General features: G+C 49.3%; 1 protein-coding gene across 2 annotated transcripts in view; it reads left to right on the forward strand.

Annotated features, from left to right (window-relative positions):
• Positions 1–7,234: 7,234 nt before the first annotated feature.
• The window catches only part of LOC138559271 (uncharacterized), a 577,773-nt gene continuing 561,620 nt past the window's right edge, over positions 7,235–23,387 (forward strand). Inside the window, exon 1 of one of the 2 annotated variants that reach the window (XR_011299255.1) lies at positions 7,235–8,159. Coding sequence is in view for 1 of the 2 variants with exons in the window: in XM_069642740.1 (XP_069498841.1) it covers positions 7,611–8,159 (549 nt within the window). In the remaining variant the exon portion in view is untranslated. The remainder of the gene's footprint in view (positions 8,160–23,387) is intronic. The other variant, XM_069642740.1, reaches the window with a different exon arrangement.

Here is a 23,387-nt window from a genome sequence, read left to right on the forward strand (position 1 = left end):
CCACGTTTGTTTTACTGCCGAAATGCTTGGTGAGTTTTGCCAAGGCTGTGTCAAATTTTCAGTTGCCGTCGCCCTCTGCATGATCTGGCTCAGGAAGTGCCCTGAATAACCTTAGGCCTTCGGCCCCTATGCAGTTCAGGAGGGTCGCTTCCTTGAGATCATCATTGAATTTACCGCCACCAATGGTTCTGAGATATATCTGAAAGCTGTCTAGCCATTGCTCCCAGGGGCATGTTGGGGTACCGGGGCAAGGAAGAAACTTGGTGGGGTGTGGCATGTTCTGCATGATTGGCTGTGAGGGGAGCGTGCGGGGTGAGTTGCTGTGTCACTAGAGAGTGGTCACTCCACTGTTCAGTGTGTCCTCTTTGTGATTGCCCAGTGTGCCTGGGTGCAGTTTTCTGATGTTTGAAAATTGTTACATGCACTATGAGTCCTGTGCACAAAATTGTCTAAGTCACAGAGTCTCTGGGGCGAACTGAAACTTGTTATACTGTGTTTCACTCTCAACAATCTGTTTCCATTCTGATGTGTATTTCTCTCTTAGCAATGTCTCTCTGTGCTCCTTTCACTGCTCCCTGTAGCCTGTGAGGGCGTTGTGGTGTGAGGCTATATATAGTTGGGGCTGCTGGGATGATGGTTTATGGAGTCTTTGGGAGCGAAACTGAGATCACAGTGTTTATGTCTTTTGTCCCTTCCACTGCCCCCTGCAGCCAGTGGGGGCGCTGTGGTGCGCGGCTTTATCCTTGGGGCCGCTGTGATCAGTGTGATCAGCTGCTGGGGATCCGCGGCGCCGTTGCCGTGGAAGATAGTATAGCGAAAATGCCGGCACATAGGGCACGTTGTGAGGTGCTTTCCTCAAACGTAAAGGGCTGACTCACCCGCCAAGCCTCCTGCACGCCGATTCACTCCAATGGGCGTCTCACCCGCCAAAAACAAAATCGGGTGATTTCACCCGCCTTTGCAACCCAAATGGTTGAGAGCTATGAGAAATGGGTACCTGCTGTGCCGTCCTGCCGCCCCCGCGAGTCTGTCGGGCAGCCCTTCTCCCTTCTCACTCGGGGCTGGGGAGGGGGTAGTCAGGCGGGAGCGGCACTGAAGGAGAGCCGCAGGGGCCGCCGCTGGTGCTGGAGAATGGCAGTGGGGCGAGCGGGGAAGCTCCGGGGGCCGGATGCAGCTCACCGGGATAAAAGGGAAGCCTCGTCGCTGTTATGTTCGGCCCTGCGTCCCGCTACGCGGTGACGCAGGGCGTGCCGAATAAAAGCCCCGCCCCCGCGCTCGGGAGGCAGTTCCGGGGCAGACCATACACCCGTGTGTGCGTGCGAGTTATTTGAGCTCCCGCTGGTGCTGCGCCACAGGCCGTGCGGCCTAGCTTACTCCTCCAGCCCTCGTGCGCGCATGCCGAGGGCTGGGACATAACAATGGCGACGAGGTGGAACGAGGACAAACACGCGCTCGACGTTCACGGCACCTAGATTGCCTGCAGTCATCGCGGCCAAATTTTTTTTTTTTCTCCTTCAATCTTCTCATCATCACTCGCCCTACAAGTGATGACTGGGCTGTGTGGAGCCATCTCACATCTGGTATCGCACACCAGGGGCCCCATCACGACGTAGCATTGGAACCACATGGGAAAACCAGCACCTGAACTCTCCGCTACAGCGTTTGGACACCAAGGCACATCCAGGGAAGGCCCAACTTCACCGCGCTAGTGGTTGCCTGAAGAGATCACGACAGCACTGAACGGGTACACGTCGACATGGCGGCCGGCACGGCCACCCCTGGGCCTACCACGCCGTCCAGAATTGCGGCAAACCTATCGCTGACGTCCCCACAGCCTCGCACACAAGGAGGCTCATCGACACTGGTCCAGCCGTTTAACCCCTTTACCGACCCATCTTCGAGTGGACCCAGATGGCAGCTGTGGATCCAGAAATTCGAGATGGCGATGGAGTGCAAAGATGTGACGTCGGCCAGGAAGATGAAGGTGCACCTACTATTCAGTGTGGGTGACGAGGTACTGCGCATTTTCAACTCCTTGGATGTGGCCGATGGCCAAGATGCGTACCAAAACGCAAAAGATGCCCTCACAGCTCATTTTCTCCCCCAACTGAACCCGGACTATGAGACTTTCATCTTCTGCACCACCATACAGGCAGCAGACGAGACCCTGGATGCCTACCACACTCGGTTAAGAAAACTGGCCATGTCCTGCGAGTTCACTAATGTTGAGAGGGAGATCAGGCGGCAAATCATTAACGGCGTACACTCAGAAAAACTAAGGCGCCTAATTCTCAGCGAGAGAGGCATCCCCCTGCAACGAATCCTTGAATTAGGATGACAAAGGGAACTAGCCCACACCAGAGCGGCCAACATGGAGGCCACTCTACACAGACTGCAACCGGTCCTCAACACAGCCATGGTGGCCCAGATCACCAACAAACAATCCTCAAGGGATGAATATGGTGGGGGCTATGGCCAGAACAGGTGGCAACCGCGCATTCCTGGGCCCACAAAGTGTGGCTGGTGTGGTGGCCCACGACATAGCCGCCGCAACTGTCCTGCGCAAGGCACCACCTGCGGCGCCTGCGGCAGGAAGGATCATTATGCAAAGGTGTGCAGATCATCGGGCGCCTCCACGCAGCCCCCACAGAACATTTCAGACAAAAACGCGACCAAGAAAAAGAAGCAGGCCAGTGCAAGGAGGGTCGCAGTGGCCAACTCTTCCACGGAGGAAGAAGGGGATGATATCTCGACAGGGCAGCAAGATCCCGGCAAGGACATTGAGAGGAAAGGAAGAAAGATATACCTGGTGTCCGCATTAAGCCAAGGCCAAGAAACACAAAGAAAATCTGTCCGAAGGCGCAAGTGCATGGTCACTGTCCAAGACCAGCGCATTCTCATGACCATTGACACCGGCGCTTCGGTGAACGTGATGCCCACAAGCATATTTCAGACTCTAAAGCCTCAACCAGTCCTGAAAAGCACGGATACGCTGTTGTATGCCTACGGCAGCCGGAAGCCCCTACCAGTCATGGGTAGGTTCCGCACCACGCTAGAGCACGGCGAAAACAGACTGTGGTCGAAAGTATATGTTGTGAAGGCAGGAATCGGAAGCCTCCTGAGTGGAGACGCCGCAGAAGATCTGGGAGTGGTCAAATTCATCTGCCACATTGATGAGGCCGAAGAGGTGGAGAAAATGCTAAGTCAATACCCCAAGCTGCAAGATGGAATAGGCTGCTTGAAGGGCAAAACCATCCGGCTGCACATTGACGAAACAGTACAGCCGAAGGCAGTACGGCATCGGAGGACACCTTTCCACATGAGAGAACAAGTGGAGCAGGAACTCAAGGCTCTGGAGGAAGCTGGCATCATAGAGGCGGTTACCGGGCCCACACCATGGGTCTCCCCGATGGTCATCACGCGAAAGCCTAAACAGCCTGGAAAGGTCTGGATTTGCATTGATATGCGACTACCTAACACTGCCATCAAACGAGAACGCCACATCACCCCAACGATCGGCGAAATCGTGGCGGACCTCACAGGGTCTTGTGTTTTCTCGAAAGTTGACTTGAAAGCGGGGTATCATCAACTCAAACTCCACAGAGACTCGCGCTACATCACAACATTCTCGACGCATTTGGGGTTAAGGAGATACAAACGCCTGAGCTTCGGGATCTCGTCTGCGGCTGAAGTATTCCAGCAAACTATCCAGGAGGTCATCAGGGGCATCCCTGGGGTCCTCAACGTGAGCGACGACATTCTGATTCGCGCCCCCGACAAGAAGGAGCACCTCAAGAGGCTTCATACCCTACTGGGCAGACTACAAGAGGCTGGACTGACCATACACAGGGAGAAGTGCGAGTTCCTCAGATCGGAAATCACTTTTTTTGGTTACAAGTGTGGTAGCACGGGCATCTCCCCTGATCCCCAGAAGATCGCAGACATCCAGGCGGCAAGCCCACCGATGACCCCCACAGAAGTACGCAGTTTCCTAGGGATGGCAACCTACTGCGGGAGGTTCATTCGAAACCTGGCCACCCTATCTGAGCCACTACGGGAGCTGACGAAAGCAAACGCCAAGTGGGACTGGGGGCAGAAGTGCCAAGACTCGTTTGAAAGTATTAAAGAGTCCCTGTCCGTCGACACCAAGATGGCGTATTACAACACCGAGCTGCCCACAGAACTATTCGTGGATGCAAGCCCCGTTGGGCTCGGTGCCATCCTAATGCAGGTGACGAGAGAAGGGGAGAAAAGACCGATAGCATACGCCTCGAGAGCCCTCACGGAAACCGAACAGAGGTACTCCCACATTGAGAAAGAGGCCATTGCAGTGCTGTGGGGGTGCAGGCACTTTCATCTGTACCTATAGGGGCGGCAGTTCACAGCAGTCACTGACCACAAACCCCTACTACCCGTCTTCATGGGAACGTCGTCACACCCTCCGGCACGGATCACCAAATGGCTACTACATCTCCAGCAATACTACTTTGATCTCATCTACCAACCAGGCAGTGGAAACCCCGCGGACTTCCTTTCGAGGCACCCGCGAGCGGCAACCCAACACGAGATCCAAGTGGCCGAAGAGACAGAGGAACATCTATGCCAAGTGGTTTGCGCAATGAGACCAAAAGCGGTGAGCATCGAAGACATCGAGGCAGAAACCAACAAGGATCCCTGCTGCAATCTAGTGAAAGATGCCTTAATCTCAGGGGACTGGAAAACCTTCATGAGACACACATACAACAGAACAGCGGAAGCAAAAGGATTTCTGTCCGGCATGTTTACCGTCCGGCAAGACTTGTCAATCACAGAAGGCGGAGTGATACTAAGAGGTAACCGCATCATAATCCCTCTCAGAATGCAAGACAGGATAGTGGCCCTAGCGCATGAAGGACACCAAGGGCTGGCAAGGACGAAGGCCCGCATACGGCACAGGGTATGGTTTCCCCAGATCGAGGAACGGGTTGAGACACTCATCAGCACGTGCCTAGCCTGTCAGATAACAGGAGCCCTGCCAGAACCAGAACCAATTCTATCGGCGGCACGTGGCCGCTCTCGGTGGGAGGCCATCAGCATTGACTTCTACAAGCTACGGGAAGGCCTCCACCTCTTGGTAGCCGTTGATGACCACTCCCGATATCCGGAAGTTGAAATAGTCGAATCCACAGCAGCGGAAGTGGTCATTCCAGCCATAGAAAAAATGTTCGCAACTCACGGACTACCAACCTCCATCAAAAGTGACAATGGGCCACCGTTCACCGGGGAGGAATTCAAGAACTATCTGCAGGACCTTAATATAAAGTATCACCACATCATGCCGAGGTGGCCCCAGGCCAACGGGGACGCCGAACGCTTCATGAGAACCATTAACAAGGTGCTAAGGGTATCCAAGGCGAACGCCAGCCCATGGAAGATCAACCTCTACCGATTCCTCAGGAACTATCGGGTTACCCCCCACAGCACAACCGGCATACCGCCGGCGGATCTCATGTTCGGCACCGTCATCCGATCCTCGATTCCGCACCATCCAAGCAGGACCCCGGACGAGGTCAATGAAGGACGCACGGAAATGAGGAGAAGGAGTGCCAATGCCCACATGAGCGGCAAGAGGAGTCGTCATGCTACGAAACCCCACCAAATCAAAACTCGACACCAGATACGAGGAACTGCCATGGACCGTCAGCGATCGGCACGGAACCATGGTAACTGTGACCCGAGGACACCGTCAAGTGACGAGGAACTCATCATGGTTGAAGGCGGTGCCTCGCAACCTGTGGACTGACAGTGAGTGCCATCTGGAAGAGGAGGACGCTCAGCCCAGCGAAGACGAGTCTAGGTCCATCCCGGATGAGACAGGAGCGGCGGATGGAACCTGGGAACCGCTGGAGGCCCCCGGCCTCGAGGACATGACCAGTGAAGGTGAGCCAGATCAGGAGCCGGGGGGGTGCAGGCCCCGAGAAGGGCGGTACGGTCTGAGAGCGGCCACGAGACCGCCGGCCAAGCTAAGTGACTATGTGTGGTAGTGTGAGGTACCTGGACCACGGACACTATGGCCGGGCAATTATTGGTTAAGAGCGTGAGCAGATGTTTGCACTCACAGTTGATGCAAGTTAGTGTTATGTTTGTTTGTTTTATAATAAAGGAGGAATGTTATGTTCCGCCCTGCGTCCCGCTACGCGGTGACGCAGGGCGTGCCGAATAAAAGCCCCGCCCCCGCGCTCGGGTGGCAGTTCCGGGGCAGACCATCCACCCGTGTGTGCGTGCGAGTTATTTGAGCTCCCGCTGGCGCTGCGCCACAGGCCGTGCGGCCTAGCTTACTCCTCCAGCCCTCGTGCGCGCACGCCGAGGGCTGGGACATAACAGTCGCCAAATGTAATAAAAGCTGCAGAGGCTGTAATGGTCAGGAAGGGAGCTTTATTATGCGGCCCCCAGAGGCGAGGGCGGACGGTTGGGAGGATGAGGGGTTGCGTTCCGTGTGGAACTTGGGGAAACAAAACATTCCTCACTCCAGGTGGAATAAGGTGATGAAGTGACATCACAACAACTCTCAAACTCATTTGAGTCGCACCTGTTTAATTGACCAAGATCCACCATGGGTGTAATAAAAATATCTTTGTCAGGTCTGCCTTCAGCCACTCGATTTATAAGCACTATACACCTGTCCTTCTTGAAGTCCTGTTAAAAACAAACCATGGCGAAGCCAACAGTTTTGGTTTGTGTATAAGCATTAGGCATATGCCAGGCACTTCTATTATATGCCCTTATACGTGCACCATTTTGCAGCTGCTACCATAGATGGCCAGTTAACACCATTACTTCAGTGCCTGGCAAATGCCTTTCCCATGCCTGCACTGACATTGCCACGCTTGCTTACAACTTCAACTCACTTCCATTTCATAGAGTGGCGTGATCCTTACATTTGTGCCTGAATACAACGTGGAGGAAAGGCAATAATGGGCACCTGGAAGTGACGATGATTCATTTTCAGTATGTGCTGCAGCGTGTAACGGAGCAACATGCAAACGACATTTTATTTGCTGCCGAGTGTACAAAAAACATGTTATATTCAAGCTCAGCGCGGTACTTAATCGCAGCAATGACTTTTCGCCTGATCTTAACATGGCTGCCGCTGTACATAGCCACACCCACAAGCAGCCTATTGTGAGGTGTACTGCGGGAACGAAATGTCACGTGATCGTTGGAAAGCGCGGGAGCGTCACAGCAAGCGAATGATGGCATTTTCTGCTTGGTTCCAATTGCGACCTTCAAATGAAAAGAGGTAGCGCAAAGTGCGTGACGCAGATCCGCGTGAGCCCCGGAGAGAGGAAGAGACCAGGCCTTTTTGCGAGTAGCCTTGGAGAGGCCTCGCACTTGTATATAAATGCATCGTGCTTTACTAGACAGGTCCCAGGATAGCAACGCCTAGCCTGCTGTTAGAAAAGTACAGGCCCAATCGCGAGACTAAGGGGTGAGGTTTGGCTCCAATGACAATGTATTATTGTAGAGTGGGATCTGGCCCATGTTGGATAAGCTAGATGCAAGATCCCAGGAGTGAAGTTGTGCAGAGGGCTACAGGCCCCCAATGAGAGAAGTCGGCCAAGCCGAGCCCCATGAGGCATCTCCTGCTGTTTCAGCTTGTGGTGTTTGCAGTCCCTAGCAGCCAAAGTGCAATCCACCACGGCACCACAATGGACAGTGCTACAGCGAGCACGAGTGGAGTCACCCCACCACCACTGCTGCCTCCCACCGTGGCTGGTTCTAAACCAGGAGATCCCTTGGCCCCCCCTCAGGAATTGTGGCAACCTTGGAGCAACTGGGTGTGTAACTGTGCAGCTGGAGCCATGTCCCGTGTGCGTGATCTGTCCTACAGGGCATCTGGATTCAACATTAGCAAACAGGACCTAGACAGACAGCGCTTCCAGCGGATTCTTTGCAGCTATAGTCAGTGTTCTTGTGAACCTGGCCAGTGTGACCACGATCGGCCTGACTGCCCGCAAGTGGAGGACTACTTGTGTGCCATTCATGACATGGGCTATTCCAAAGCTCGTGGCAGCCATAAAGTCAGCAAGGAGTCAAAGGGCGATCATTACTGGGATCGCATCAGCATTGGGGTGCACACCATCTGGGACAAGCTGAAGAGGGTCTTACAGGCCAGAAAGGTGAGTAAGGTACTCTGAGGAGGCTGGGAACACAGCATCTAGGAGAAATTCAAAAGTGCTTTCTATATCAGGAAACAAAACTGGGATAAGCTCAAGATAACCTTTCAGGTCAGTAACCGTGGCACTAAAGACAGATGATGTTTGGGGGGAGGGAAAACCCTTACCTAAATCATGAATATGGTGTAGTGTTAATGTTTCCAGATGTAAGAGGGCAGTGGAAATGGTAAATACATATTAGGGGCATTAACAAGGAGATTTGTATCCCTGCAGCACATACATGATCACCTAATTAATATATTAGAAGTATTGGGAAGAATGAATTCAGTAGAACATAGGCAAATGACTTTGGTTGGGGGTAGGCAGTTATGTGGTGCATAGATACTAATAAAGATAATATTTCCTGTGTGCATAATATGAGCCAAACCCTGAACCTAATTTCCAAGCGTATTCTCTGCCTCACACCAAATAGCTGAAAGCAGGGTAAACATGTGTTTGAACTCATTGAACACCTTTTGGAGAGAGGTCTGTCTTTGGCCAACAAATGCACATTTAAAGCGACCCAGCCTTTAGTTTGTGAAGCATGGTCCGTTCTTTGGGACTAGCTGGATATGTTCAGTCCCATCCTGTGGCTTCATTCTGTGGCACCATTCTAGAAAACAAAGGGAGGGGAGGATTTAATAGCTGCAGATTATCATGGGACAGGTTTATTGTACTCTCCACAGCAAATCACAGAAAGACACAGTAGCTGAGACCCTAAATGACTACTTAAAAAAGGTTATATTAGAGCTGAAAAGAGGGGCTGATAAGGTGTGGGGGCCTATATCAATTGAACTGTCCTGATGCCATGAACAGGGGAGTTAACACAGGCTCTTTAAGTCTTCCAGGTTGGGGATACAGCAAAAAAAAAGCCCTACTTGGCCATGTAGGAAACGTGACTCCTGTGTTCCAGGAAAACAAAATAAGATGGCTGTGAGTATGCAATGGTGGGTGGGAAGGTACAAGCTCTAGAGCCTTGTGTTAAAACGTGGCTTGGTCCATTGATCCCTCATAGTCCCAATTAGAAACAAATCTTCTTTATTCAGTTACAGTGCAGATAAGATCAGGACTCACCTTAACAGTCACAGGTACATTGGGGAACATCCACCGGCCACCCTCTCTCTCTTTTTGACCTTGCGTGAACAAGTTAAAAATGTGGGTGATAATGAGTAGGTGGGATCACAAATGCTTGGTAAGATTTCCCGTGGTGTAATTGGGGGGTGGGGAAGAGTCATTTCATTTGGATATGGGAGTAGCAGAAACCCTGTGAAGTTACATCATATAAGCTTCCAAACATGTGCCACAATACACAGTATGGATTATGTTTGCGTACACACACTTTTGACAGTAACTCAAACACTGAGTTTATGTAGGTCAATACTCCCCAGTCCCAACAATAATTTATGGTAAGGCAGGCTGACACACAAAGATGCCTTCTTGTTAGGTACGAAATCCTTGTGTACGTAAGCACGACAGGAAGAGTTGAAAGCTGTCCATCTTCGCCACAACATTTTTAGGGATGCTTTGTTTAACTTAATCAGTGAGGTGCAGCTTGAGTCCCTAGACATAGCAAGCAAGGCATTCCCGTCTGAGCATACTCTCTCTCACTGAGGGAGACAATCTAAAAAGGCATGGCTAAAAGGCTTTGAAACAATCAGACCTGTGACATTGCTCTGGGAAGCCCTCCATTCCATTGTATCAATTCAGTCTTGATCCCTGTACCAGTGTGAGCAGTCCTTGCCCAAACTGCTAGACCATGAGGCCTAAATGTGGCTGAGGTGATTTGGCTTTCTTTGCAGAGTGGATGTGGCCAAGCAGTTCGGACTGAACAGCACCTTTTCTTGTTAAGACCAAGACTCATTTGCATACGGCTGGTTCCCTTCTGTAATGGTACATGCATACTAAATTATGGTGTGGAAGGCTGCTCAGAGCAGTAATGGTGGGGATGATTAATTCAAATCTATACATCCATCACCTTTTTTTCTTTGCTCTCCCCTCCAGAATTACATTTCTCATGTACCAATTTTCTTTTTACACCTGTTCCTCAGTAGATATACCCACATAATAGATACTTTCAATGTAATTAGTAAGGTTCCTCAGTTTGTTGAAATACCTGCTGAACAGATCTGTGTGCAAGCTGCAGTTTATAAATTTGCATCTTTGAAGATCTGATAACATGTTTCATCCTTCTGAGGCTTATGCTACCCTTTCTGTAGGGAGTGGTGGCAAACAGAGCAGCTAGTGGAACCTTTCACAGTCCGCTGCAGCTAGTCAAAAGTGGGAACAGCAGGGGACACCAACATTTCCTGTATACTGGAAGATGGGAGACAAATGTGTGGTATGTAGCAAGTAGTCACAACCGCCAGGACCAACACAAGCCTGTTCCCTTCCCGCCACTGCACTCACAAGGTGGGTAGTTGTTGGAGACCCCATGGTCACAAGTCTTAGGCCAAGCGAGGGACGAGAAAAATAAATCGTGCACAAAGGCATGGTTCATGCCCCAGGCAAGCCAAGCCCTCCTTCCTTACCACACATTGTAGTACATAATTGGAGTTCCCACCCAGTACTATTTCACTCAACTGTTATCCAATGTTGTTGCTCCTGGATATCTTCTTCCATTGTTTTGCCCTAGGGGTTACCCAGTGTCTGCTGCCAGGGGTGAATTTGCTCACATTACAGTGCGCTCTGGATCTCTTCCCAGAGTGACTGCTCCGAGATGCACCACTACTGAGAGGTGCCCATGATTTCACTGGATAATATATTCTAAATGCCCATCTGGCCCTTCACTGCTGTTCGTCTCACTAACTTGCTGACATTTTACTTTCCAAATCATAATGCGTATAGTAAGCAAGCCACAAACACATCATATCTATAGACCCCTCCAACACACTTTAAAATCCTCACCACAGCCCCCCTTTTGCCCACTTGTATAATATAAATCAAACCAATGTAGGCTTGCGCTATGACACATCTGCGGATACAGATGCCTCAAGTGCTTTCGACATAAACCACCTAGCAACTCACCTAGGTACTTATGAACTATGTGGGTCAACACATCAGCAAGGGTATCTTACATTTTCCCTCGATTCCCTACAAATCAAACCTAGCCCTCCTCTTTTTCAGGCCTCATAGCACCATGAGTCCATGCAAACGGCAGTAGAGTGCGGCATAAAACAAAATAAAATAACATAGTTCATTTCACTTTTCTGTTCTGTGCACACTATGGCTCACACGTGATATGCCATGGGAATTGTTCATGTTAAATGGCAATTTAGCCTGTGGTGTGTGTGTATTATTAAAATGATCATCATTATATATTGAGCCAGAACTGTATTCTTTTTAACTACCAATGAGTAAGGCTCATTGTGCAGTGCACACTTAACATAATCACTGCTGGGTGATCTCAGTTTTGGCAGCAAAAGGAAAAAAAGACCCATTTAGCAGTTTGGCAAGTGTTAAGCCATTTTTCTGTGCCTGAGAGTTCTATGTGATTTAATCTAGGAGATTTGGTTGAATCCAAATCCAGTGAATTTTTTTGTTCTTCTTTTAAGCTGTTTGGCCGCAAATATATGCATGGGAGACCCTCGTGCAGCTGCCCTTTGCCCCCACCTCAATAATTAGCCGTATCCACCCCACACATATATTTGTCGCCAAATTCGGCTCAAACAATTAGATGGATCTGGGTCAGACCGAAACTCCTGCGATGAAACCTCCTTATCCCTGCATGGGATCCAACTTTCACATTTTCTGTGTTTGTGGGCGGAGTGGGGGTGGGGCGTTGCAAACCTAGAGCGAAACCCTTGATGGAGTCGGAAGTAACATCGTAGAGGAAGGCTGACTGTTCCAAATTTGTACGTGTAAAGTGCAGGGGCACCGGGACATTGGGCCTCATCACGAGTTGGGCGGTAGCCGTTAAGTGTAACGGTATTACTGACGCATTTAAGGGCAGGGGTCTGGTGTGTTTACCCCCAGCTCAGGCTGTGCTTCCCAGACCCTCTCTTCAGTTTCTACTTGTCTCCTTGATTGTCTTCGGGGCACATTTGATATGACCCCAACATATCAAATGACCCCAAAGACATTCAAGGAGACAAGCAGAAACTGAGGAAAGGGTCTGAGAAGCACAGACCAGGTTGTGTCTTACTGGATGGGGATAATTGTCAGTGTCAAGCACAAGGCATTTCAGACATGGAAGGTGAGTGTGGGAATGTTGGAGAAAGCAGAGGAAGGATTTTCACGCCATGAAGGCATGGCTAGAACTCAATTTACAGAGAGAGAATAGTATACATATTTTTCTAATAAAAATTACAAAGCTGCAACACAAAAGGAAGGGATACAGAAGGTAAGGAGAATTTGGTTAGGTGGATTGTTAGATCTGACATCTGAGACAAGGTGAAATGGACCCTTTTGCCATGAGATGATGGCATAACTTTGAGCAGTAGCACCAAGACAGGAACACATATATCTCGGTTGCTAATCTGCACACTAGGGAGCTTCAGATAGCCTCAATTGAGCAGCCCTAATGCATGAACATTTCTACATCTAAAGTTCATGCCAAAGACGTTGATCTATTTTTAAAAAATATATATTTTATTGGCATTTATAAAATAAACATTCAGGAATGTTCCACAGCACATGCAGTGTAGTATCATTTCTGTTAAACTAACAACAATGAAACAACAACAAACTGTCTTCATTCATCATAGTAGGCTCTTAGTCAGTCTTAATTGTGTTGGAGGGTGGGTCGAGACCAGCATTATCCGTTATAGGGATGCTAATTTAAGGAAGTCCTTTCATTATTCGCTTATCTGATATGCTAAACATGTAACACATTGTTCTTACAATTTCAGGGGGGCATATCGTCAGATGGGAGGAACATATCTCTTATTAATGCTTTCCATGCCTTGAATGTGATAGTGACCTCTCCCTCAGTCCCAGTAATTCCTGCGCCCCAAGCCGCAGTCTCTGCTGCAGCCCAGTGCTCCATTTCCCAGCTCCACCTTACATATTGCGGGCCCGACTTCGATTTCCATGCTATTGCAATTGCCCTTTTCGCCAGAATGCATGAGCTTCACAATGTGTTTATGTTTACTCAACTGGGGTATGTGCCTAAAAGGCACTTCTTTGGGGACCAGTCATACCTGTTCACGGCCCAAAAGCTCTGGGCTTTCCAGCACCCCCAGAGCATGTGCATCAAGCCCGCCCCTTGCCGTTACACAAAGGGCATGCTGACCGGGTCTGTTTGTTGAAACCAGCCACCCTGTGCAGTGTCATATATGTTCTATATAGGACATTCATCTGTATTAATCGGAACTTGGCGTTCCTGGAGACTTCTTTCGGGTGCATTAATGCCCTCTCCCATTCTTTCGCAGTAATAGTTTCTCCCAGGTCTTTTTCCCATCTAGCCTTTAATGTTGTGTTTCGGGGGTTAGGCCTATCAGTTAGTTGACCATACAGCCTGGACACAGGCTTCCATCCATCGCTTAAGCCATATAGTTCTGTCAGCAAGGGGTTCACAGCGGGCTCCTCTGGCCATTTGTGCCATTTCCCTTTGGCCACATGCTTGATTCTCTGATACCACAAAAACTGGCCTTTTCACAACCCTTCCATTTCATGCAGCGACTCCAATTCTCAAAAAATCCCCTCGTACATGTTCCCCCAGGTCATAGACCCAACCTTTCCCAATGTCTCACGGTGGGGAGATCAGTGCTTTCCTTACCTACGTCTGCATGATCGGAATGCCAGGCGAGTAGGGATGCCACAGGTTCGAGCACCGACTTGGCTCTGTTCCATACCTGCCTGCTCAACACTACAAGCATAGGGGCGTGCCTTAAGCAAGTTAGCGGGATCCACAAGATTTCTTTTAGATGTGCCGGGGCAACCAGATGTTGTAGAAGTCCCGTCTCAGCGGTGGTCTCATCCGATAGCCACCGGGCTACATGGCAGAGCTGCACCGCCAAGTAAAACTTTTCCAGGTCAGGAAGTTGTATACCCTCTTCCTTGTAGGGTAGTGTCAGTATGGCCAGTGGTAGTTTGTGGTGAGTTGCCCCCCCACCCCCATAGGAACTCTCGAATCAGGGTCTTAAGTGTTCGAAAGAAAACTGACTTGATGTAGTAGCAGATGTTCTGAAAATAATATAAGAACCTCGGTAGGATGATCATTTTAGTAATCGATGCCCTGCCCATCATTGACAATGGTAGTTTGGACCAGAACTTCATCGAATTACGCAGGCCCTTTATTACAGCCACTGTGTTGCTCTCATGGATTAGCTCTGACGTGTGCATAATTTTGACCCCTAAGTACCTGAATATGTCTAGTTGCCACTGGACGCCCACCACCGGCAAGTCTCCCACATCCATTTCCCTTAGACCTGCTAGTGGGAATATACAGGACTTCTGCTTGCTAAAGCGTATCCCAGAGTAACGTGCATAATTATCTAGTACCTCTAACACCGTTGGGGCGTTGTTTTGTGGTTGTTGCAAGTATAGCAGGACATTGTCAGCGTAAAGTGAGATTGTGTGGTATCACCCACCTACCCGTATCCCTGCGTCACAAAACTGTTTCCTAAAGTATATTGCAATTGGTTTCAGCCCCAGGGTGTAGAGCATGGGCGATAGTGGGCAACCCTGTCTGGTACCTCTCTTTATATCCCAAGCCGACGACACCGTTCTACCCATTTTTATTCTCGTTGTTGGGTCATTGTACAGTACTTTTATCAATCTCACAAAACCTTCCCCGAACCCAAATTCCCTCAGTACCTCAATCAACCATTCCCAGTATATGTTGTCGAACGCTTTGATGGCGTTGAGTGACAGTATCACTAAGTGTTCTTTTTCCTCCATCGTTTGCGCCATAATATGCTGCAGCCTGCGTAAATTGGCCGTTGTATTGCGGCCTGGGATGAAGCCATTCTGGTCCTCATGCACAAGGCTCCCTATCAATCGAGACAGCCGTTTGGCCAATATGGTGGTCAATATTTTAACATCGTAATTTAGCATTGCCAATGGGCGGTATGAGTCGCAGTCATCTGTGGGTTTATTTGGTTTGAGTATTGGGACTATCGGTGTTTCCCTCATGCTTTTCGGGAGAGTCCCCACCTCGTACGCTTTCTTAAATACTTCATAGAGTAGCAGGGTCAGGGTCGACTCGTATGCTTTATAGAACTCCGGGGGGAGTCCATCGCTTCCCGGGGTCTTGCAAGTGGCCAATGATCTAATGGCCTCCGTCACATCTTCCGCAGTGATTATCTCATTTAATGCCACCCGCTGCGCTTCGCCCAGTTTGGGGAGTTCTATCTCTTCCAGTGTGTCGTGGATGTCTGCCAGCGGCACTGGGGTGTCGTGGGCGTTCAGCTTAGAATAGAAAGCCGCAAAGGTTTAGTTGATCGATAGTTATGTCCTATGCAATACCCCATCCTCATCCTTGAGCATAGTTGTTAAGTGTCTTGGATGCTCCCTCTTGCACACCCATGATAAATGTCTACCCGGTTTATCCCCTTCTTTATGTGCCCTGGTGGTGCGTGTTATGTAGTCAAAAACTTGGATAGCCGCCCCCATGCTTCTTGGCAGTCGCTCCTAGCCTCAACCAGTTTCGCCTCCTCCACCCTGGTCTCAAGATTGTTAGTTTCCATCCGTTTAATTTCCTCCTCCCGCTTCTCTAGCTCCTCTTTTAGCATTTTCCTGATACCTCCTGCTGCCGCTATAATCTCGCCTCTCATTACTACCTTCAAGGTTTCCCATATTGTGCTCCAAAGGTTGACACTACCTCGGTTATTTTCTACGAACTCCTCTAGTTTATCCCCAAGTTCTCCTCTGAAAATTTGGTCAGTAAGTGCTTCAGCAGGCATTCGCCACATTGGTATGGGATGTCTGGGACCTATAATTTCCCAGTGCATAAGTAAAGGTGAGTGGTCCGAAATCGACCTGGCCAAATACTGTACTAACTCCACTTGTGCCAAATGTGCCTTGTCTACAAAGATATAATCAATTCTTGTGTAAAGACCATGCGGGGAGGAGAAGTATGAGTAAGCTCTGTCTGTAGGATACTGCTCCCCCCCAGACATCCACCAGATCTAGTTGAGCCATTGTGGCATTTAATGCTAAGAGGGCCACCTCCGCCCGATTTTGTGGCGGTTCAGATATGTCTAGGTCCAGATATTTCACACAATTAAAATCTCCTCCCCAGATGAAGAAGCCCTCCCGGTGCTGGGTTATTTTGGCACAAAGCGTGTTGAGATGTGCTGGTATGCCTTGGTTGGGAAAGTAGGAATTCACTACACAAATCTCAGTTTGCTCAATGGTGCCCCATATTATCAGGTACCTACCCTCTTTATCTGCTTCAACCCGCAGTACTCTAAAGGGCACCCCAGGGTTTACCCAAGTGAACACTCCCCTTGCATACTTGGAATAGGCAGCTTCATTCCCCCCGCTCCCCCCCCACAGCATTCCTTTAGTTTGGACATGGCCTCTGCCGTGAGATGGGTTTCTTGGAGCAGAGCTATATCTACCTTTTTTCCGATGTAGGTAGGATTTAATCCGATTTCTGCGTAAGTAGGTACCCACCCCACTCGACGTTCCACGTTAATACTTTAAGTTGTGCTGCTATGGTCGTCTGCAAACGCACCTCTAGCCAGCATCCAGTCCCCCTCCTTGTACACGGGATGCTTGCACCCTGGGACCCCCCATTTATCGCCCCACCCCTCCATTTCCCAATTGTGACTGTTACTTTTGCCCCCCCCACCGCCCCTTTTCCGCGTGAAGACCTTAGAACAGTAAAAAAAATAAACTAAAACCAAACAACTGCGCCCAGCAACTTCATTGTTTTTGCAGTGCTCATGCACCCCCGCACTGTCTTGTCCCATCCGGGGCGTCAAGCGCGAGTGTTCTCGTGTTGGCAACGGGCTCGCACTAATAATTTCGTGGGTTAGGACTTAGTGCCCAGGCAAGGAGGCCAAGCGTGTCACGCAGCCGTTCAGTTATAATGTAGTGCTTCACCGGACGTGGAGCAACAGTAAGCTGTTTCGCCAATAGCACCTCGGAATAGCCTTGCTCCCCCTTGACTATTCACTGTTCGATGTTGTGATTTTTCAAGTGACTGTTTCCTTTCTATCAGCTAGGTTGTTATGTTCCAGCCACATGTTAGCTGCAGCTGGCGTTTCCAGGAATATGGCTCGCCCTTTGTGGATCACTTTCAATCTTGATGGTACAGTAGCATGTATTTCAGGTTCAACTGTCTAAGTCTAGCTTTGATCGGGACAAAGGAGTTCCTTGTTCTTTGTACAACTGGCGTGAAGTCGGGGTAAATGGCTATTTTGGAGTTATCCCGCTCTATCACTATGCCCTCTCTTGAGTGTTTATGATCTCTGTCTTGAAAGTTAAGGATCTTCGCGATCATCGGGCAGGGATGTGAACCCGGTGGCAGTCTTTTTTGGAGGCACCTGTGAGCCCTTTCCACCGCAAAGCCCTGCGAGAGTCTGCCTGCACCAATTTCCTGTTGTAGCAAGGTCTCCACGGAACCGGCCGGGTTTGGTCCCTCTGTTCCTTCAGGGATCCCTAGCAGCCGAATGTTGCTGCGTCTGGCCCGCCCCTTCACTTCTTCAGATCTCACTTCAAGTGTTGCAACTCTCATTTCTAGCTCAATTACTCTAGTTTTCAGGTCCACCCTGGTCGCTGTTGTTTCCTGGAGCCCAGCCTCAGCGATGGATACTCTCTCTGCCAAATTTCGTGCATTGTGTCGCATTAATTGCATGTCAGACTTGACCTCGTCGATTTTTGTGTCTATGAATGACCTCAGTGCTGCTATGGCCTCAAATACCTGTCCATCCCGGTTGTCTGTGTCTATTATCCTCTGGGCTTCAGGTGCAGTTGCCCCTTCATGCGGCGAGGACAGTGTTTTAGTCGCAGCTAAGGAGTCCATTATTGTTGCCTTCTCTTTATCCTTAGTGGGAGGCATTGTTGTTTGGGTATTTCACAGGATGGTGTTCAATTAGTTGGAGTGGCCCTAGGTTTCGATTGCCACTCAATACAGCAGGCGGCAGGACTATGGGTTAGTGATGCGTGTGATTGTGCACCCTCTATTTGCGGTGAGCCGAGTTTAGTGTAGTCTCGCCTTGATCTCTTATAACGTGTCTATTCTGCTTGCCCAGTTACTGGGTTGCCATGTGATCCCCGCTGTATTACTAGTCCATTGTGTCTTGCCCCTTCTCCTGTGCCACCTTAGTCTAGCTATCAGGCCTTGCAGTTACCTTCACTGTCTGCTCATTCTATACTGCAGCGTTACTTGTTTGCGGGGCTCCTGTGAGTTCCGTTAACCAGTTCTTATTCCTCAGGGTGCTAATTGGCATGCCTCGTTCAGGTCCTCACTCTGCTCCGGCTGGTGCATTGGCATACACCTCCGGTGCGCAGTTTCTATTTATTGTTAGGGCACAGTTCTTATAGGACTATTCCTATTTCATTACGGTGCTGCGCTGGTTTGCGGTTGGATTGTAGGCTGGTTGCTGTTCCTTCAAGCCTGTCTGCTAGTTTTGACCAAAGGCTACTCAGGTCTGCGGTTTGCTGCTCTGGTCGCTTCGCCTCTTCTCCCGCAGTCTCTTATCTAGGTTCCCTGTTGGTGTATGTGCTGCATCGCAGCTTCGAGTAGCACCCAGCCTCTACAAACTTTATAGGTTATCCTTAAATGTGTGCAATCTTTACTGCCTAGGGCTCAAGTCGCTTGTTGGCAGCTTTTTTGCATGTTGTCTCTTGTGAGGGGTCCTTCTGCCCTCTCGGTGTCCCAGTTAGCGCTTAGGGAATGCAGAAGATAATGGCCCTTAACGGACCCGCTTTGTGCCTCAAAAGGTTAATGCCATCATGTTTGTTGCACCGCTCAACTTGTCTGTAGCTTTGATGGCCATCAGCATTCTTCTTTTTGTGCACCGGACCGGATCATTCTTCTTTTCTTCCCCAGTCAATCCACTAGCGCTGTTGTAGTGACACATTTGTCTGGAGCGGATGATCATTCTCGGGTTTCCCGGTCTCACCGTGTTCCCCGTCGCCTCTTTCGTGTCTTCTCACCTGCTGAATTTGCTTTCCCTTTAGCGTACTTCGTGGCTTATCGTACTGATCTGAGCTCGCTTTCTGACATGCTAGCGTCCATAGCATACCGCAGCGGCTCAGTGCTCCGCTTCTGTGGCACTCGCTGCCTTAACTGCTGCGTATGGTACCGTCCCTTCTGAGCCGCAGTTAGCCAGAGCTGCCCGCCTCTTCTCTGTGCTGTGTCTCTTCCCTTTCACTTCCCACCTCGTACCGCAGGTTCCACTTTTGCTACAATCCCTCTTGCCTTCAGCAGAGGGGCTCTCCCAGGTCTTCCACGAGTGACCGCTCTATAAGGGGAGCCACAGCAGTACTCTGCCCATCCCCCACATCATCTCGGGTGTTTGGTCGCGTATGCCATCTTGCTTGGCCCAGGGTAATCTTTTCGGGAGACCTTATTCACGTTTCCCGGCTCCGATTATTCTCGGACTTGTTGCATAGGTATGGGGAAACGCTTTATCTAATGCAGAGAGCACTTTTTGTCCTAGTTTGTTCAGTCTGTAAACCGTTGCAGGATCTGTTCTAAGGATCGCGGCTGGAGCTCAGCACTGCAACCTCTTCACATCATGAGCACCAGGCCATGCCCCCGCCAAAGACGTTGATCTATCCCTCATCTTTCAGATTAAGCTGTTGTTGAATAGGGAATGGGAGGTTTTGCCGCAGCATATGTTGTCGAAGGAGAATTCGTCAAAGTGTTTTAGCCGAATGTCATCGCACATGTTTGTGGAGTGTGGGTTCGGTAATAATAGTTGTGGCTGGGGAATGGAGGTGTGGGGGTTTCCCCCGCATACAATTGTGAAAAAAAAAAAAAAACAATCCGATGAAATCTCCTTCGGTCGAAGTTCCAACTTCGACCAAATCACAAGAAAACAGTTGAATCCTGGTTTAAAAACACATAATACCTTTCATTGGCAGCTAGTCCATCAACAGTGGCTTTGTGCCAAAAAGTGTAGCTGCAAGTGTTGGCTGAACAGGGCATCTTTTTCTTCTGTAGTTTGGTGTAAGATGTAGCATCATTACGCAGTCTAAACCCCACGTTCTGAGTTTGTCTAGTTTTTTGGCGAATACTTCTCTACGTCTGCTTTTGGTGTAAAGAGCTGGACTCCCAGCAACTCTGATTTAGTCTTAGGTACACATTCTGGATTTTTTATGCTGTTACCTTCAGTGCAGGAAGGGCATTTTGAAGGAGTGATGACTATTTGCAGAAGAGCTTAACACTTCCTTAAGAGGGGCATTGTTGTCACAATGCCACTGCAAGCCCAAAGGTAACAGGCAGGGAGGTAGGGCACGCATGGGAGGAGCCACAGCACATGGCAATCGGTTTGTAACATTATAGTGGAACCCACCCACATATTTTCAACATTAAACACATGCACCTTATTCATTTGACCTACGTCCAGAGACTAAGCATTTGACTTATTAATCAATCTGGAACTTTCAGTTTAAACACATCATCTTATCCTGCATCAGCTTGGGCAGTTTTTTAGGGAGTTGTGGAGGAGTTGTCTGGTTTGTATGCACAGAGGAGAAGCTTCCAGGATGGCATTTACATTTGTTCTAAGAAAGTGAAGGAGCATGATAGAATATTCTGTGAACTTTTGAGAGGCTTGCAAAAAGCTAGCCAACATTCTAAGCGGTGTCATATTTGTGTCATACTATAAAAGAGTGTAGAAGTCTTACGATTAGCCCAGTAGATGGTAGGGAGGACTTCAACACAGGTTCTTTGAGGGTGTTTCCAGGTCTAGCATAGTATAGACCTCTGAAAGAAACAGGACAGGATTCTGGCTGCTGTCCTTACCAGTGCCTGACAAACGATTTGCAATGCCTTGACGGGCAAAAGTCCCAGCAGGTCACAGGGCATAGCACCTGCACATGTTGGAGTGAGGAGTGAGGTTTGAGGCACCGCTTATCCTGCCAACAAATATACTAAGGAAGTTAAAAAGGGTGACTGCGGGCCTCGAATTTCAAGCAATGTGTTATGTTATTCTGTTGCTTTGCTTTTGGAGTTACTTTTCTCCCCTTCTTCTTCCAACTTTATTTCCATAACTGGAATTCAACAGTTGACGGTTGGAGCTGACTGGACGGAGCACTCTGAATAAATGAGTTGATCCAGACATTGAATATAACACAGTCCTACCTTTTAAACAAAACGTTCTTGCCACCTATAGCCGTTAGAAGGTAGCTCATTGTATTGTCTTGAGTTTCCAAACTGCCCTTCTCCTTGGGATACAATGTATCTATCTGAAAAAGAGACTTCGAGAGCGGGAGAGACAGTGGGATTGACAGGTGGTATTGTGAGCTTGAGAAATGGGTCCTGTCTGCAAATGGGCAGGTCTAAGAGTGCAGGATTGCAGGTTGTTTTACCTTGTAAGGCTTACGCCCCCATCCCTTCCCTGATTAACTGACACCCCCCCTAAGATGTCCTACCACCTTCCACTACAAATACAAACTCCACACAGATGGCGGCACATGCCTAGCTATTGTAGCTTTCATGGCCTGGCTGGGGGAGGGGGCGCCGACATGGCGTTTATCGGCCTGCCAGCCGAGCTTTGGTGGTTCCAAGCGAAGCGAGGGCCTCCGCTAAGGCTGCGGGATGTTAAACGCCATGTCTGCCACCCAGCCAGGGTGTGAAAGCTATTCGCACCACAGGATTTCCTGGGTTGTGGATAGTTTATATATTTTTTTCTTTCGGATGGGAGATGAGCTCAGCGTGACCACATCTCACATTGTGGTAAAATAAATGGGCGGTGCCAATAAAATGGAAAAGGGACTAGGTTCCTTTTCGGATGACGGCAGCCATGGAAAACAGGTTCCAAAATGGCTGCCGTCATCCAAAAAAGGACCGAGTCCCTTTTCTATTATAATTGCAGGGGCCATTTATATTTACATTTTTCTTTTCACCGTGGACAGTGAATGCACAATCGCGCCTGGGAAAGGCAGATTGTGATTGGTCAATCTGCCTTTCCCGGTTGGCAAAAGCACAGCAACGCTAACCAAACAATGTCTGAGCTCTCCTCTTTTGCCCTATTGCACATGAGCGGCTACCCAGACCCATAGCACTGCAATCTAGCAGATCCTGGGATCTTCCCTATGGATAACATACTCCCTAGTCTCTCCGCCGAACCCATAGAAAGCACATTGACACACAAGAATGGGGTACTTCCGACCTGCACCCATGAACAACACCGATTTCACATCTACCTCGCCCTCTACTGAACCACCTTCCTCTTTTGATTGTGTTTCTTACAGAGCTTTGTGCAGCGAGACCACTGAAAGTGACAGAAAGACATTTTACAAGACCACTTACATTGCTTTGTAGAGCATTTTGCATATCGGAGAGTTTTTGATGAAGGGGATATTTTTAAAAAGGACAGTCGTTTGAAACCACGTTTAAGGAGACAAAGGGCCTCATTACGGCTTTGGCGGTAGCCATGCCGCTATTGGCGGCATGGCTGCCACCAAAACCGGGTCCGGGTTCCCTGAATGGGGAATTACCGGGCCATTCGGAGTCTGGAGGGCCTGGTAATTCCTCCTTCCAGGTACCCGGACCTTCCCCATTCCCATTTGAGCCCCCATAGGGCTCAATAGGAATGGGGGAGGGAGCTAACAATGGGCCGATTACGACCGGCCCGTTGTTAGCTCCCTCTTCCCCTCGCGGCACCCGTTAACGACGCCTGGTTTTACCAGGTGTCCTTACCGGGTCCCGCGAGGGGACCATGTAATCAGGCGGAATGGTGTTAACGGGCCCGCCACCATTAGCGGAGCCCGTTAACCCATTCCGCCTGACTTTTAATGAGGCCCAAAGAATATTCCTGTGAGTGTGCCAACAACATGGATATTTAATGTTAGTATGGTACCATAGCGATGAAAGAAGGGATGGGTTAAAGAGCACCAATAGTGGAAAATGAATACGTTTTAATTGATTTCACCTTATGATCTCCAAGTGGTGCTTTAAAAGGTTGGGTCATGGTATAACAGGTAGAGTTGCATTCTTATGGGCTGTGGATCGTTTCATATTCTTTCCATGTGGAATAATATTCAAAGTGAGAATGGATCACAAGCTTCTGGTACCAGCGTTATCTGTGGAAGGATTACACAATACTTCTCCGTAGATACGTAGATGGG

This window comes from Ambystoma mexicanum, chromosome 1p (genome assembly GCF_040938575.1).
Source record: "Ambystoma mexicanum isolate Mex_15411 chromosome 1p, UKY_AmexF1_1, whole genome shotgun sequence".
Lineage (NCBI taxonomy): Eukaryota > Metazoa > Chordata > Amphibia > Caudata > Ambystomatidae > Ambystoma > Ambystoma mexicanum.